Source organism: Aotus nancymaae, unplaced genomic scaffold (genome assembly GCF_030222135.1).
Source record: "Aotus nancymaae isolate 86718 unplaced genomic scaffold, 86718_ANA_hifiasm-v0.15.2.pri h1tg000076l, whole genome shotgun sequence".
Taxonomy (NCBI): Eukaryota; Metazoa; Chordata; class Mammalia; order Primates; family Aotidae; genus Aotus; species Aotus nancymaae.
Window position 1 is genome coordinate 1,227,831 of NW_026988491.1, and position 15,831 is coordinate 1,243,661.

General features: G+C 46.4%; 1 protein-coding gene across 4 annotated transcripts in view; it reads left to right on the forward strand.

Annotated features, from left to right (window-relative positions):
- SEZ6L (seizure related 6 homolog like) overlaps nucleotides 1-15,831 on the forward strand; it is a 219,310-nt gene that overhangs the window by 121,940 nt on the left and 81,539 nt on the right. For all 4 annotated transcript variants that reach the window (XM_064367870.1, XM_064367871.1, XM_012464901.3 and 1 more), the window contains exons 2-5: nucleotides 4,552-5,292; nucleotides 6,441-6,574; nucleotides 8,925-9,117; nucleotides 11,379-11,564. In XM_064367870.1, coding sequence (XP_064223940.1) covers nucleotides 4,552-5,292; nucleotides 6,441-6,574; nucleotides 8,925-9,117; nucleotides 11,379-11,564 — 1,254 coding nt within the window. The remainder of the gene's footprint in view (nucleotides 1-4,551; nucleotides 5,293-6,440; nucleotides 6,575-8,924; nucleotides 9,118-11,378; nucleotides 11,565-15,831) is intronic.

Sequence of the window (15,831 nt, forward strand, 5' to 3'; positions counted from 1 at the left end):
CTGCATTCCAAAGGGGCTCAATGACTCAGTCAGTGAAGTGCTTCTGTGCATACAAATGTGTGTGTGCATTCCTAGACCTCTCAATCGCCAGGGGCTAGAGACAGCATCTTGAAGTCAGCTCGTTCTGCAAATATTTATTTCATTTAAGAAAGTCTTAAGTACTTATTATTCATATTTTGGAAAATGCCAAAAAATAGGAAGGAGAAAATAATCAGTAAAAACAGTCCCACTACCCAGAGGCCACCAGGGCCTCCATCTTAGTGCCGTTCTTCAAGTCAAAACACGGTTCTCTGTGTTGCAATTTGTCTTACTTGGCTGCTTCCAGTCATTTTCATACGTACCATAGAATTTTATATCTCATTCTTTTCACTGAACATTATAGCAGTAGCACCTCCCAGGTCTCATTTCTTCACTCACATCACCTTGTGCCTGCACAAAGCTACAACTCAGAATTCTGTGCCTCTCCCAGTATTCTGCTGTGGCTGGGCATTTAAGATGCAAATCTTCAGCTTCGGAGCTTGTGTGTTTTTTTTTTTTTTTTTTGAGGTGGAGCTTTTGCTCTGTTGCCCAAGCTGGATTGCAGTGGCACGATCTCGGCTCACTGCCACCTCCGCCTCCTGGGTTCAAGCGATTCTCCTGCCTCAGCCTTCCAAGTAGCTGAGATTACAGACATTCACCATCACGCCTAGCTAATTTTTGTATTTTTAGTAGAGACAGGGTTTCACCATGTTGGCCAGGCTGGTCTCCAACTCCTGACCTCAGATGATCTCCCTCTCCTTGGTCTCTTAAAGTGCTGGGATTACAGGTATGAACCACCGTGCCCCGCCCAGCTTGTGCCTTTTCTTTTTTCACTTTAATGGGATGTTCCCAGTCTAATCTCCCGTCTTCCCATCAAAGTTAGAAAAATGGGAGAGAAAGAGAGATACGCTGCCTCCCCAACTCAGATGGCAGAACAAAAATGTTCAGTTGCTTTCTACATGGCACGGCTCTGTCCCTGGGGGGAAGAGCAACATCAGCGTGCATTTAAGGAAAGCTCCATCTCTTCTGTTTGATCTCTGTAGTCGGTTATCAGTGTGTGTCTGTTTCTCTAACTCCTTGAGGGCAGGGGCCATACCTTAGAGGGTTCACTCACTTGTGCTGAATGTCAATGGTAGGAGAAAGTAAACACCCAACACTTTGACTGATTGACCGCATTTGAGTAGAGCACTGAATGTACATGACAAAGGAATAATCAGATAAATGTGATGATCATGATTTAAAATTGTAAATATTCTGAAAAATAATGTGTTAATTTAACTCAGTGGTCACTGGGCACCAAGAAAAGGAAAGGTATTGGAGCAAGTTATAAAGTTGCTGGATAAGGAGTTTTGTCCTCATGATGTAATTCTTCTCTCTGGACATCATCATGGGGATATTCTGATTGCTCCAGTGGGACTGGGTTTTGCATGGCACTCATCTGGCCAACATCCTGGCTAAGAAGGAGGCCTGTGGGCTGCCTACATTGCAGACCACAGGTGTGTATCATCTGTGTTGGACCTGGCCTTAAGTTTGGAGCCAGCTAACAAGATCCCAGCTTGGGTATGATTAAGGAGGAGGGGACGGTAGGTCCTGAGAGATGAATTTATCTGGTGGTTAAAAAACTCTCCTTGATGGTCAGGTTTTCAGTGGGAAACAGCTGACTCTGAACCCAGCTGGGTTTCCTTCCTAAAGTGCTTTATAGCTGCTGTGGTTAGCACCCTTGTACCCTGGGGGACCCAGAGAGTAAGAACAGCAGCTGAGAAGAGGAAGCCAATTAGGAAACCTGTTTTCTTGCACTTTTTTCTGTTCCTTTGACTGTTTTTGGGTCTCAGAGGACTAGCATTGCTAGGGGAGATCACAAGCCTTGGAAAGAGCCAAAGAGTCAATACCTGCTGCACAAATCCAAACTTTGTTTTCTGCTACCTGCATCCTCAGGCACTTGGAGGACAAAACAGACTGCTGAATCTCAGTAAGGTTCAAGAACTTGCCCAGAAACTCACTCAGCTCGTAACTGTGGCAGGCAGGATTTGAACCCAGTCTAACTCTGTAGCCTCACTACTCCCCACCTTGGACTAGGAAATCTGCCTGATGCCTGAATGACCTTGACCTGCCCTCACACCATACACTCACGCCGCTCCCAGATACCCACTCCTGCCCCAGCATCACCCGCAGCCTGGAAGGAAGACTGGCTGGTAATCAATGTTACACAACAGGAACATTTGTTGATGCCAGTTGCAAACTGTTGCAGTCTATATAGATTAAGCCACTGCCGCCAACTCCATGAAAGTAAATGAGCCTCTCCAACAACTGCTGAAATAAATTTAAATGACAGCACTGGAGGGCCTGGAGACTGTCGCAGAGCGAGTGTCTCTCTGCAGAAAATCGACAAGGACAGCTATCAGTCTGAGGGGCTTTGTCTCTGTGATGTAATTCCTCTCTATCCAGACAGCATCTCGGGGATGTCCTCATGGCTCTAGCTTCCTGCTGAGGGGCTGTGATTGCAATGACAAGAGTAAAAACCATGACAGCAGCTGGCATTTGCTAAGAACTCGCTACGGGTGAGACGCTGTCCTAAGTGCTTAGAGTCCATCAACTCACCGAATGATGGCAACCCCAGGAAGGAGGAAATCATAGCCCCATTTGACAGCGGAGGGAACTGAGGCTCGGAGAGTGAAGTCATTAACCAGCAATGTGCAGAACTGGGTCTTTAAAAAGCAAACAAAGCTGGTTTCCAGCACCATTCTGCCAGACAGCTGCCTGGGCCGGCCCTTCTTTCAAATGACGAAATGGTTTTACCTTCAAGACAAAAATAAATCGCAAGGATGGGGACCGAGGTGGGAGGATCACTTGACCCCAGGAGTTTGCAACCAGCCATAGTGAGATCCCTGTCTCAAGAAAAAACAAAATGAATTACAAGAAGTTAGCAAGCTATGCAAGGCCCTCCAGGGCCTGGCCCCTGCCCCCTTCCCTCAGCTTTATCCCCTGTACCCTCCACTTGTGCTCCCAAACTCCTTGTAATTCCTCTTTTGTGCCCACCTCTGCCCAGCCTCCAAGCCTCTGTGGGTCTCCACGCAGGCCTCTGTTCTGAATCTGCCTCATGATTCTGAATCCTAAAACATTTCTGTGTTTCCCACAAAGTCACTCATATTCTGTCAGTTTAAAATGTACCGCCCACCCCAACCCTGCTTTTACACAGTTGGTGGGAATGTAAACTAATTCAACCATTGTGGAAGACGGTGTGGAGATTCCTCAAAGATCTAGAACCAGAAAGACCATTTGACTCAGAAATCCCATTACTGGGTATATAGCCAAAGGAAGATATATATATGTGCATGTTCATTGCTGCACTAGTCACAATAGCAAAGACATGGAATCAACCCAGTGCCATTGATGATAGACTGTATAAAGAACACGTGGTACACGTATGCCATGGAATACTATGCAGCCATAAAGAGGAAGAAGATCATGTCCTTTGCAGGGACATGGATGGAGCTGGAAGCCATTATCCTCAGCAAACTAAGGCAGAAACAGAAAACCAAACACCGCATGTTCTCACTTATAAGTAGGAGCTGAACAATTAGAACACATGGACACACGGAAGGGAATAGCACACACTGGGGCCTGTTAGGGGTGGGGTGGAAGGAAGGAGAGCATTATGAAAAATAGGTAGTGCATGCTAGGCTTAATACCTAGGTGATGGGTTGATAGGTGCAGCAAACCACCATGGCACACGTTCACCTATGTAACAAACCTGCACACATGCACATGTGCCCCAGAACTTAAAATTAAAACTTAAATTAAAAAAAAAAAGAGTCTACCCCCAATAAGCCCTGCCAGAGCACACAGCTTGGAAAAGAGAGTGTGGCCTGGTGTCCATCCACACTCACCCTCTTAGCTGGATGTCTTTGTACAGGGAACAATCTGCCCGACTGTACATGGCAGACCTGTCCTGCAGACAGGGTTAGGGGCCTGTCCTCTCTGTCCTTTCAGCACAAAAGCTTTTCTCTTTCCAAGCATTCATCATATCAAATATGATTGTGTCTACTTTCCTATCCCCTTTCCCAGTACATCTACAACCAGACAGTGAGACCCCTGTGCTTTTTGTTTCTATACTCCTAATGCTTGGCTCAGTCCTGGCATGATCAAGCCCAAGTCTTCAGGAAAAGGAAGGAAGGAAGGAAGGAAGGGAGGGAGGGAGGGAGGGAGGGAGGGAGGGAGGGAGGGAAGGAAATGAAGAAGGAAAGAAGAAGAAATGCAAGGGAAAAGAAGAGAAAGAAAGAAAGAAGAAAGAAAGAAAGAAAGAGAAAGAAAGGAAGGAGGGAAGGAAGGAAGGGAAAGGGAGGGAGGAGAGAGAAGGAGGGAGGAAAAGAAAGAAGAGAAAGAGGGAGAGAGAGGGGGAGAAAAAAGAAAGAAAGGGAGGGAGGAAGGAGGAGTTGATTTAAAGGCACCGCCCTTAAGAGGGCCACCCTCAGTCTGACAGTAGGTGAAGGTCCTAAATCTCCCCAAACTAACTGTCTTTTTTCCTCTTCCAAGACTCTCTTCCTGAGGGAGACGCTGGCCCTTTGGGTCCTTACCTCCTGCCCTCAGGAGCCCTGGAGAGAGGCAGTCCAGGCAAAGAGCACCCCGAAGAGAGAGTGGTGACATCGCCCCCCAGTTCATCACAGTCAGGGGAAGTGCTGAGCGAGCTGGAGCTGGACGGGACCGCACCCTCTGCACATCCTGACGCCCCAGCCCTATCACCACTGCTTCCAGAGGACGCCCGCCCCAAGCACACTTTGCCCCCCAAGAAGAAACTGCCTTCACTCAAGCAGGTGAACTCCGCCAGGAAGCAGCTGAGGCCCAAGGCCACCTCCGCAGCCACTGTCCAGAGGGCGGGATCCCAGCCAGCATCCCAGGGTCTGGGTCTCCTCTCTTCCTCCACGGAGAAGCCTGGCCCACCAGGGGACCCAGACCCCATCGTGGCCTCCGAGGAGGCATCAGAGGTGCCCCTCTGGCTGGACCGAAAGGAGAGTGCGATCCCCACAACGCCTGCACCCCTTCAAATCTCCCCCTTCACTTCGCAGCCCTATGTGGCCCACACACTCCCCCAGAGGTCAGAACCTGGGGATCCCGGGCCTGACATGGCCCAGGAGGCCCCCCAAGAGGACGCCAGCCCCATGACCCTGATGGACAAAGGTGAGAATGAGCTGACTGGGTCAGCCTCAGAGGAGAGCCAGGAGACCACTACCTCCACCATCATCACCACCACCGTCATCACCACCGAGCAGGCCCCAGGTATGCAGCCCCCAACTCCTGAGCCCTCCTGAAACAGCCATGAGGCACTCACTATGCACAGGGCTTGGGGGTAGAGGAGTCCCAGGAAGTCCAGACCCCACCATCAGTTACCACCTATCGAGCACCATGAGCTTGGCCCTGTCTGTGGCTCAGAATTAATAGCCTCACTTCATTTGTTTGTTGTTGTTTTAGAGGGTTGTTTTAGCAGCAGTCTTGATTTGTTGTCCAGGCTGGAGTGCCACAGCATGATCATAGCTTACTGCAGCCTCAAACTCCAGTGCTCAAGTGATTCTCTTGCCTCAGCCTTTTGAGTAGCTGGGACTACAAGCATGCACCGTGATGTCCAGCCATTTTTGTTTGTTTTAGAGGGGATCTTGCTTGTTGTCCAGGATGGGGAACTCCTGGGCTCAAGCAATCCTCCCACCTCAGCCTCCCAAAGCACTGGGATTACAGGCATGAGCCAGGACACTCAGCCAACATCCCTGTTTTAAAGATGAGACAACCGAAGCCCTGAAACCCAAGCAACCTGCCCAAGGTCACACAGCTAATGAGCAAGATTCAAAACCATTTTATCTTAGAATGGAATTCTTCATTTAACCTGCTTTGAAGGCACTAGCCTTTTCAAAGTACATTTACTTTTAGCATTACATGTGTTCTCTAGACTCTAGAATGCTCTTCTACGTTCCAGTCTTTCTTCTGCTGTCTTCTCTACCATCTTTAAATGTGGGAGAGGGACCCCCACTTGTCAAGCATGCATGGATTTTGGACAAATGCAATATGGCCACCCTCTAAAGCATGTGAGCTCTGGGTCCAAATCCTGCTTGCTGTTTGAGCTCAGCCCCTCTCTGAGCTTGTGTTTACTTACCTCTAAAATGAGGATGAATTATCAGTCCCTATGAGAATGGATGGGGTCACCCCTGTTGATTGGCTAAAATGGTGCCCAGCAGGATAGAGTAAGTGATCACTCCATGTCAATTACTGCTATGTTTATTATCATGTTGATTCTGGAGCTGAAGAATTAACAGTAGGAGGACAGATGGGAACGACAAAATGCAGGTTCCCCTAGAGCCCCCATTCCTCCCCACGGCCCATGGTTAAGCTTATATATGAGTTGTCTTTGGTGTCCTAATTAAAGTCCTTTCCTCCAGCTCTCTGCAGTGTGAGCTTCTCCAATCCTGAGGGCTACATTGACTCCAGCGACTACCCACCTCTGCCCCTCAACAACTTCCTGGAGTGCACATACAACGTGACAGTCTACACCGGCTACGGGGTCGAGCTCCAGGTAACCCCAGGAGGGTACCTCACAGAGGCTGCCTTTTCTAGAGGATTGTCTGAGTCAGGCTTACTCTTATGCTAACCAGTTTGGTTCTGTCTTTGCTCAGTCAGGGTGACTTTAACTGGGTTTTGGCAAATGAGTAGGAGTTTGTAACTCAATGCCCCACTAATATAGCTTGGAAGGGACAGAGGGGACATGTTGACAAATTATGAGGCATTTCCCAGAAGGAAATCCCTTGATCATGTGCCTCTCTCTCTCTCCCTCTCTCTCTCTCACACACACACACACACACACACACACACACTCATGCACACGAGCACACACGGAAGCCCCACCTGGCTAGTTTGATTCTTTCTCTTCTTTCTTTCTTTTCTTCTTTCTTTCTTCCTTCTTTCCCTCCTTCCTTTTTTCCTTTCTTTCCATTTCTTCTTTCTCTTTCTTTCTTTCTCTCTCTCTTGCCCTCCTTCCTTCCTTTCTTCTTTCTTTCTTTCCTTCATTTTCTGGTGATGAGAACATTTGATTCTTAAACTTTTGCCCACATAGTAAGAAAGAAAAAGCAGGGTGGCATAATGCTCAAACATCTGGGTTTTAAGTCCTAGCTCTTCCAGTTAAAACTGTGTGACTTTGAGCAAGGAACTTCACCTTTCTGAGCCTCAGTTTCCCCATCAATAAAATAGGAATTATATTACTGCTTTATACATTTTGGGGGAGCAGTAAATATGACAATGCAGAGAGCATTTGACCACCAAAGAGAAAGAGAAAGGTCGTTTGGTCAGAGCCAGCAGAAATCACGGGCATGCAGTGCATGCTACCACTTACCTTCAGCATGTTAATCACCCTGAATATGCTTCTTTTCTCATGGGAAATAAAAAGCCATCAAGACTTTCTGAGCTGGATCAGGTATATGACCTTACCTTAGGAAGGTTTTTCATTTTTACTCATATGAGAGGGACAAAAGATAAGTCCCTTAGCAGTAGAACCTGTAGTCTTTGCAGTCCCCAGAGCTTTGCACAGTGTGTGGCACATTGTAGGAGCTTAATAATTGCTCATAGAATTAAAATAAACTGAAGAAAAATAGCAGTCTAGATTATTCTAGTGCTTAATGAACCCTTTCCTCCATGTCATGAGAACCCACTGTGTGTCCAGTACCGTGTGGAGCCTTTTACCAGGCACAATAGATTTCATTCATTGAGCACTTACTATGCACCAGGCAAAGCTGTTGGTTGACACAGGAGAATATATTGATGTAAAAAACTGGTGCAATGTCTGCCTTAAAAGACAAATACATAGGATGCCATTTAATAGGGACTCTAATCAGTGTTTATAGAGGATGTTGTAGAATCACAGCAAAGGGACGAGCAAACTCCTTGGCAATCAGGGAAGATCTCACAGATGAGGGCAATTTTCATGGGGCTTTGGTGAATGAGTAGGAGTTCATCAAAGAGAAATGAGGATAAGATATATGGCCTGAAGGAAGAAGGGCTTGTGGGTAAGGCTTGCCCTGTTTAGAGGAGAGGCAGAGAAACTTAAAGTCCAAGCCCTATTCATAAAAGCATAAGACTTCAAATCGGGCATTGAGACCTGACTAAAGTCTCCCCTACACACACATGCACACATACACGCATTGTTTGTTCAGCATCCCTCCATACAACTAAAGTATCGCCCTTCTTTCTTCTCAAATCCCACAGAGTGTAAATGGCAGAGCAAGTGCCTGAATCTTTGAGGTAGGGGTTGGTTGTCCTGCAGTTGTAGCACCATTGGGAGGATGAGAGAGTGGGCCAGACAGTGCCCTAGAAATGAGGCCCCCAACCCTCACTTACCAATTTATGCAGAAAATGGAAGAATAAATTCAATCCTTTATAAAATATTTACTGAGCACTTAATATGTGCCCCAGCTACTATTCTAGGCACTGGAAATATTGAACAGCATCGAGAAATCCCTACCCTGGGTGGAATGCCTCTCCCGGCTCCCTGGAGACTGCACCCCAAGCACAAGCTGATCCAACTGCCACCTCCATTCACCGGCTCCAGGATAATCTGTCCCAGCCACTAGCTTTCCGGACCTCTGTCCAAGGCCCCTCTTTCAGGACACAGCAATAGGGGCCTCACACTGCAAGTTCCTTGCAAAGCCTCTGCCTTGCAGTTTGGTTTCACTCTATCCCCTCGGCTTTTGGGGACATTAGAGGGACCTTGATATTCCCAGGGCTTCTGTGGGTTGGGCATGGGGCCCAGGGGTCCCACTGACCAGGGGCTGGCAGTGCCTGGGCCACTTTTCATGGACACCTTTGCAACCTTAGCAGGCTCTGTCTCAAACACAACTCAGAGTTCCTCTCTGTCTGTCTCTGCTTGTCCCCAGGTGAAGAGTGTGAACCTGTCTGAGGGGGAACTGCTCTCCATCCGTGGGGTGGACGGCCCCACCCTCACCGTCCTGGCCAACCAGACACTACTGGTGGAGGGGCAGGTAATCCGAAGCCCCACCAACACCATCTCCGTCTACTTCCGGACCTTCCAGGATGATGGCCTTGGGACCTTCCAGCTACACTACCAGGGTAGGGTTGGGCCAAGGCTGATGAAACGTAGGTGTGTGCCTCAGTTTCCCTCTGGAGACAAGGATTTTTAAACTTTTTGAGCCAGGGACCTCTCTGACAGTTTGGGAAAACCTACAAACCCCTTCTCAGAATAATGTTTCTAAAAGCATAAAATACATACAATTTTACAGAAGATAGTATTACTGAATTGCAGTTATCAAAATGCTGTTATAATCGATGATACCTTAATCGATATGCTTTTTATTAATTCATTAAACAATATCTCCCAGTAGTTCTTATCATTGCTGACACTTCAAAGTACTAAGGAGCATAAGAAATGTGTTAAGATGTCCATTATGAGATGAAAAATATCTGTGATTTCTCTTAATGTCAAAGTTGCAGTTCCTGCTACTATGTTGCAGTTTGTTGCCAGGAACTAGCACAGCTCAGGTAGAGGCTAATGAAAACGAGCAAGCCACTTCCCCTCATTCAAGTTCACAGCCCCTGAATTCAACGCAGGGATCCCCTGTGCATCCAGAGATTCCTGATAAAGAGCCCTAATGGGGTTCTTCTCTCTTTTCTTCTTCCTCTACTGTTTTTCCTTCTTTCCTTTTTGTCTGTTCCTGTCTCCTCTGTTTTGCTCTCTGTTCCTTCCTCTCTTCTCTTACTTCCTTTCTCCTTCCTTCTCCTTCCTCCCTCTTTTCTTGCTTGCTTGATTTCTTCATTTCCTCCTCTCTTTCTTTTTCTTTCCACCCTCCATTTTCCCTCCCTTCTCTCTCTCTCTCTCTCTCTCTCTCCTTTCCTAGTCCCCCTTTTCCTTCCTCTTTTCTTCCCCTCTCCCTCCATCCCATTTCCTCCTGGGCAGCTTCCACGATCTCAGGTCTTCTTTGCCTTACCCGGGAGCTTTCCCTTGGATACTTGCCAACTGCTGAAATATCTGGATGGAAAGTGGATTCCTGAACCATGCAACCAGATACTGAGAGCCATCATATTTTATATCAGATTGTCCAGACATTTGAAAACAACAATAACAATTCATTTTCAACTTTTCTCTCACCTGTTTCTAAAACAGGTGGATGACTGTATGGGGGAGTATACACTTCATCACAACTTTTCAGTATGGATACTACTCCTTGCTGTTGTTGTGAACTTAAAAGCAACAACAAAAAGAATTTGAACTGTGAACTTGATTGTATTCCTCCTAGTCAGTACTGAGGTCAGATCATGGTCTAGAGTGAAGAAGCTGGGATGAACTTGACATTCTCTTATGTAAACTGAGGGATTCAATATAGTCCCACACACCTTTTACTACCCCCATCTACTGACTGTGAAGGAGGCTTTTTCTCTGTATTATCTCATTTAATCCCCACACCACCTGTAAGTTGTAGGCACTAAGTCCTTGTCTCAAGGTGACATCAGTTCTAATTGATAGAGTAAGAATGTAAACTCACATTGATTTCCCTCCAAAGCTCAAGCTCTTGTCTCCCAGGTCAGTAGTTCTCAAGCTTTAATATTCTTGGGCTTTTCCCAAAGAGCTGATTCAAGCCTCTGCTTTTTTTTTTTTTTGATATGGAATCTCACTCTGTGGCCCAGGCTGGAGTGCAGTGGCGAGATCTTGACTCACTGCAAGTGTGCCTATAGTCCCAGCTACTCGGGAGGCTGAGGCAGAAGATTCGCTTGAAACACCTCCCAGTTTCAAGCGATTCTTCTGCCTCAGCCTCCTGAATAGCTGGGACTATAGGCGCACGTCACCACACCTGGCTAATTTTTTGTATTTTTAGTAGAGACAAGATTTCACCATGTTGGCCAGGTTGGTCTCAAACTCCTGACCCCAGGTGATCCACCCACCTCAGCCTTCTAAAGTGCTGGGATTACAGGCATGAGCCACCTAGCTGCATCTGCATTTTTAATAAGCACCCAGTATGCACATGCAGGTGTAACTAAACTTCCTGGGTGGTCTTGCTCCTCCTAGTCCCAGAGAGAAGGCCATTCTGTGTCCATGTAAAAACAGGCTCAAAGGAGGTATGGGAACTCATTTTTCACCCCAAACCTGCTGTCTCTGGTTAGGCAGCGTGGCGATTTTTAAGCCTCAAGAAAGCGCTAACCTGGCAGCTTCAGCATGATGTGATCAAAGAGTCAGAAAAATACCATCCTCAGGAGCTCTGGAGTCCCCAGGGACCTCATCTTCTCTCCCCGGCACAAATTGACTCTCAGGATGTGGGTCAGGTTCTTGATCTCCCGCTCCGAGTGTTGACTGAGTCTGCCTCTGCATTTCTTCCCAGCCTTCATGCTGAGCTGCAACTTTCCTCGCCGGCCTGACTCTGGGGATGTCACGGTGATGGACCTGCACTCCGGTGGGGTGGCCCACTTCCACTGCCACCTGGGCTATGAGCTCCAGGGCGCTAAGATGCTGACATGCATCAATGCCTCCAAGCCGCACTGGAGCAGCCAGGAGCCCATCTGCTCAGGTACGCTCCAGCTTCAGCCAGACCAAACCCAATGGTTCAACTAAGAGGGGAAAGATCAACCCGGAGGATGTCACAGGTGACCTCAGGGAATGGCTTTGAGCCCAGGGGAAGAGACTGCTAAATATAGATGACTATTGCCATTTTTTTTTAATTGGAGCAAAATACACATACACATGAAATTTGCCATTGGAGACATTATAGTATGTTCACACTATTGTGCAGCCATCACCACTGTCTGGCTCCAAAACAAACACCCCAAATGGAAACCCTGTCCCTGAAAGCAGTCATTCGCCATCCCTTCTCCCCACACTCCCTGGCGACCATCAGTCTGCATTCTGTCTCTATGGATTTTTCCATTGTGGATATTTTATATAAATGGAGTCATATACTATGTGACTTTTATATCTGACTTCTTTCACTTAGCACTTAGCACAGTGCTCTCAAGGTTCATGCATGTTGTGGCATGTATCAGTACTTCATTTCCTTTTATGGCTGAATAGTATTCCACTGTATGGATGTGCCACATTTTGTTGATCTATTTATTTATTAGTAAACACTTGAGTTGTTTCTACTTTTCAGCTATGATGAACAATGCTGCTGCGGACATTTGTATGCAAGTCTTTCGTGTGGATATGGTTTTCATTTCTCTTAGATATATGCTCAAGAGTGGAATTGCTGGGTCATATGGTAATTGTTTGTATGACTTTTTGAGGACCCATCAAACTATTTACAGCAGCTGCACCATTTTACTTTCCTGCCGGAAGTGTGAAGGCAGCAGTTTCCCCGCATCCCTGCCAGCTCTTGCTCTTTGCCACGTTGTTGTTTCCATTACAGCCATCCTTGTGGGTATGAAGATACCTTATGGTTTTAATTTCCATTTCCCTGATGATTAATGATGTCAAGCACCTTTTCACGTGTGTGTTGGCCATTTGTAGATCTTCTTGGAGAAATGTCGAGTCAAGGCCTTTGCCCATTTTTTAATTGGGTTGTTGGTCTTTTTTTTGTTGAGTTGCAAGCATTCATTATATATTCTGATCACTAGACCCTTATCAGATAAGTGGTTTGCAAATATTTTCTTCCATTTCATGGGCTGTCTTTTGACTTCTCGACAGTGCTATTTGATGCAGAAAGCTTTTCCATTTGGCAAAATTAAATCTTTTTTTTCCTCTATTTCTTGTGCTTTGAGTGTAACTACTGCCATTGCTCAAGCCCAGCCCATATAGCTTACACACCATTCCAGGGGCTGCAGTTAATCCTCACAGCAATCCCATATGATGGGAGCTATTATCCCCATTTTACAGATGATGCTCATGGAGGTGAAGCTGCTTACTCAAAGTCACCCCATAGTAATTGTTGCAGGGAGCCTGCTGACGCAGTCTGATTCCCTCTAATAAAGGGAAATGGGCCTTCTGGGCCAGCAGATAAAATCTGAGGCTTCAAGGACAGAATGAATTCTAAGTGCATGTTGGGCGTTGTTTATCATACAGAACCTTTCCTATCTATGTAGTCATTCAACAAACACCCATGGAGCACCCACTGTGTGGTAGGCATTGCTCCTGTTGCTATAGCATTGCAGGGACCCTGACCCAGTTCTGGCTCTCACAGAGTTTCCCGTCAAGGTGAGGATGTAGCATGTAAATGAGTACACAAGGATGCAAACATGCTGGTAACAGGTTGTGTTAAGGACTAGGAAAGAAACACACAGGGTGGAATGATGCAGACTGAGGACAGAGAAGACATCGGTCACCATCGTGAGAGGCGTTGCAATGGAGAAAAGTATGCAGGAGGAAGATGTGAGAGAGGACCTCACCTGGGGAGGACGACAGACAGTGATGAGTGAAGGGTCAGGGAAGGATTACCTGATGACACTGCAAGATTTGGAAGTTGAGTAAGAAATAGACTGAGGGTGGAAAGTTGGGGGAAAAAACATTCCAGGCAGATGCACTAGTGTATGCTAAGGTTCAGAGGTGGGAAGGAACTCAATGAGTTTGAGAAAGTAAATAAATAAGATCAATCTGGCTAAACCACGGAGAAAAATATCCAGATAGGAGGCTGGGGTAGTGGCCAGCAGCTGTATCGTTCAAGGTCGTGAGAAGACAGGTGGACTGGGCAAGGGATATCTGCAAAAATTTAAGCATAAGAATGATCGTTCTGACTTCAATGTGGCAAAAATTATTGAAGGTGGTCAGACTGGATCCATGGAAATCAGTATGGACAATACCTAATATTTCACTTGAACTCGGGGAGATAAGATTACTACTTTCATAAGCAAAGAGTAATGAGGCTGAGAGAGATGAAGTAACATGCTCAAGGTGGCAGAACTTAGTCCAGAACCCTTCTCTCCTGAGCTCTTCCTCTTAGATCTTCATTACTGAGTGTGGCCCTCAGACTAGCGAAATTATTAGGAATACACAATCCTGAGCTCCATGCAAAACCAAATGAATCAAAATTTTCATTCGAACATGCCCCTTGGGTGATCATATGGACATTGCAGTTGGAGAAGCACGGGTCTGTACCACACTGTCCCCGCACCAGTGGGCTCAGTCTTGGCCACCTTCAGCTATCAAGAGAGCAAAACCCTTTTAGAATTCTCAAAAGTCCTGATGACGGTTGAGAGAGCATAGGCTGCCCATATTAACTGAGCACCTACTATGTGCCAAACTATGAGCCGTGTATAAAGAGAATATTGGAAATAATAACACATAATTCCTGCCCACCAGTTACTCACAGTCAAGTGGAACTCAAAAAGCAAATGAGACCTGATGATAAATTCTGAGATTTAATTGTTACAGTATTGTTCCCCCAAGGCCCTTCAGATATTTTCTTTTTTAAAAAAACAAAGATAAAAATCCAAACTATAGGGCAGTTGGTCTCCACGCCTCTCTCACATTAATTTTTATCTATGTGAAATCAGGGAAGAATTAAGCTTCAATTTGTGCTAAGAAAGATGGATGGGGGAGCCACGGCTGGCAAATTGAAGCCAAACAGAGCCATCAGTCGGCTTAATCAGGCAAAGAAGGGAAGCAGAGAAGCTGCAAGTGATCAGCAGCTCGGGAGGACAGATGGCCAGAGCCCCCCACCGGGGACAGTGTCCTCCATCTCTCAGCTCCTGAGCCACAGGGCAATAGAACTGGCTATGTTTTGGTACTCTGTGCCAGGTATGGCACTAAGCTCTCATTGATTTCTCACTACTGTCCTATAAGGGGGGTGAACTTACCACCATTTTACAGTGGGAAAACTTATGTGACCTGTCTTAGATCCACAGTTGATAACTGGCAAGGTTTGAGCCTAGGGCTGGCTTATTTCACAGGACAATCTCTTCACTCTAGGACAGAAGGGCAGCCTGGAGAGAGAAATGAACCTAGTTTTCTGTCTGTGGTCCTGAAAGAAGTTTGGAGCTTCTTGGCAATATCTTTGCTACAGGTCACAGCAGAGTCTGGAGCAGAGAGGAGAGCTATCCACCCTTCTCTGCTACTGCAAGCCCCATTCAGTCATACCGTCATTCAACAAACATTTCATGGATACCTGCTATATATCAAGCTTTGAGTTGATATTAGAGATACAAAAAGGAAAAAATACTCATTCTTTTATTCAACAAACATTTTGCAAGGCACCCACTTTATTCCATTACCGTTCTGGATTAACAGGTTATCATCATAAATAAGACAGAGAGTGGAGTAGTGGCTTCAATAAGAGATTCTGGAGGGAGGCAGTCTGAACGTGAGTCTCAGCTGCTCCACTTAATATGTGTACGTCCTTGAGAAAGTGGCGCAACACCTTCCAACTTCTTTTTTCCTGTTTTGCAAAATTAATGGTGGTTACTTATTCAACGAATATTTACTGAGCACATTCTACATACCAGGAGCTCTTCTGCACTGGTAGTACTGATAGCTCTCATGCTGGTAGCATGATGAAACAAACAAACTAAAAGTGGTCCCAGTTTCCATGAAACCTACAAACTCCTTAGCCATCTGTGAGATGGTTCCAAATAACCTGTCCCACTTCTGCTTCCTGTCCTATTTCTCTGAAAGTGAAGGGGGAACCAAGGGTCCTGTGCTTGGGAAGGAAATGTTTTCCAAGCTCCTTTGATCCTCCTAAAAGGTAGAAATGACTCCCAAGACTGGACACCCTGGCCGTGGTGTAGAGCTTTACCCAATCATGGCTCCAGGCTACACTTCACATACCCTCCTCCTGGACTGACTGCCATGCTCTGTGAGAGTTGTCTGCTACCCACCAGCTCTCCTGAGGCTTAGAAAATTCAAAACTG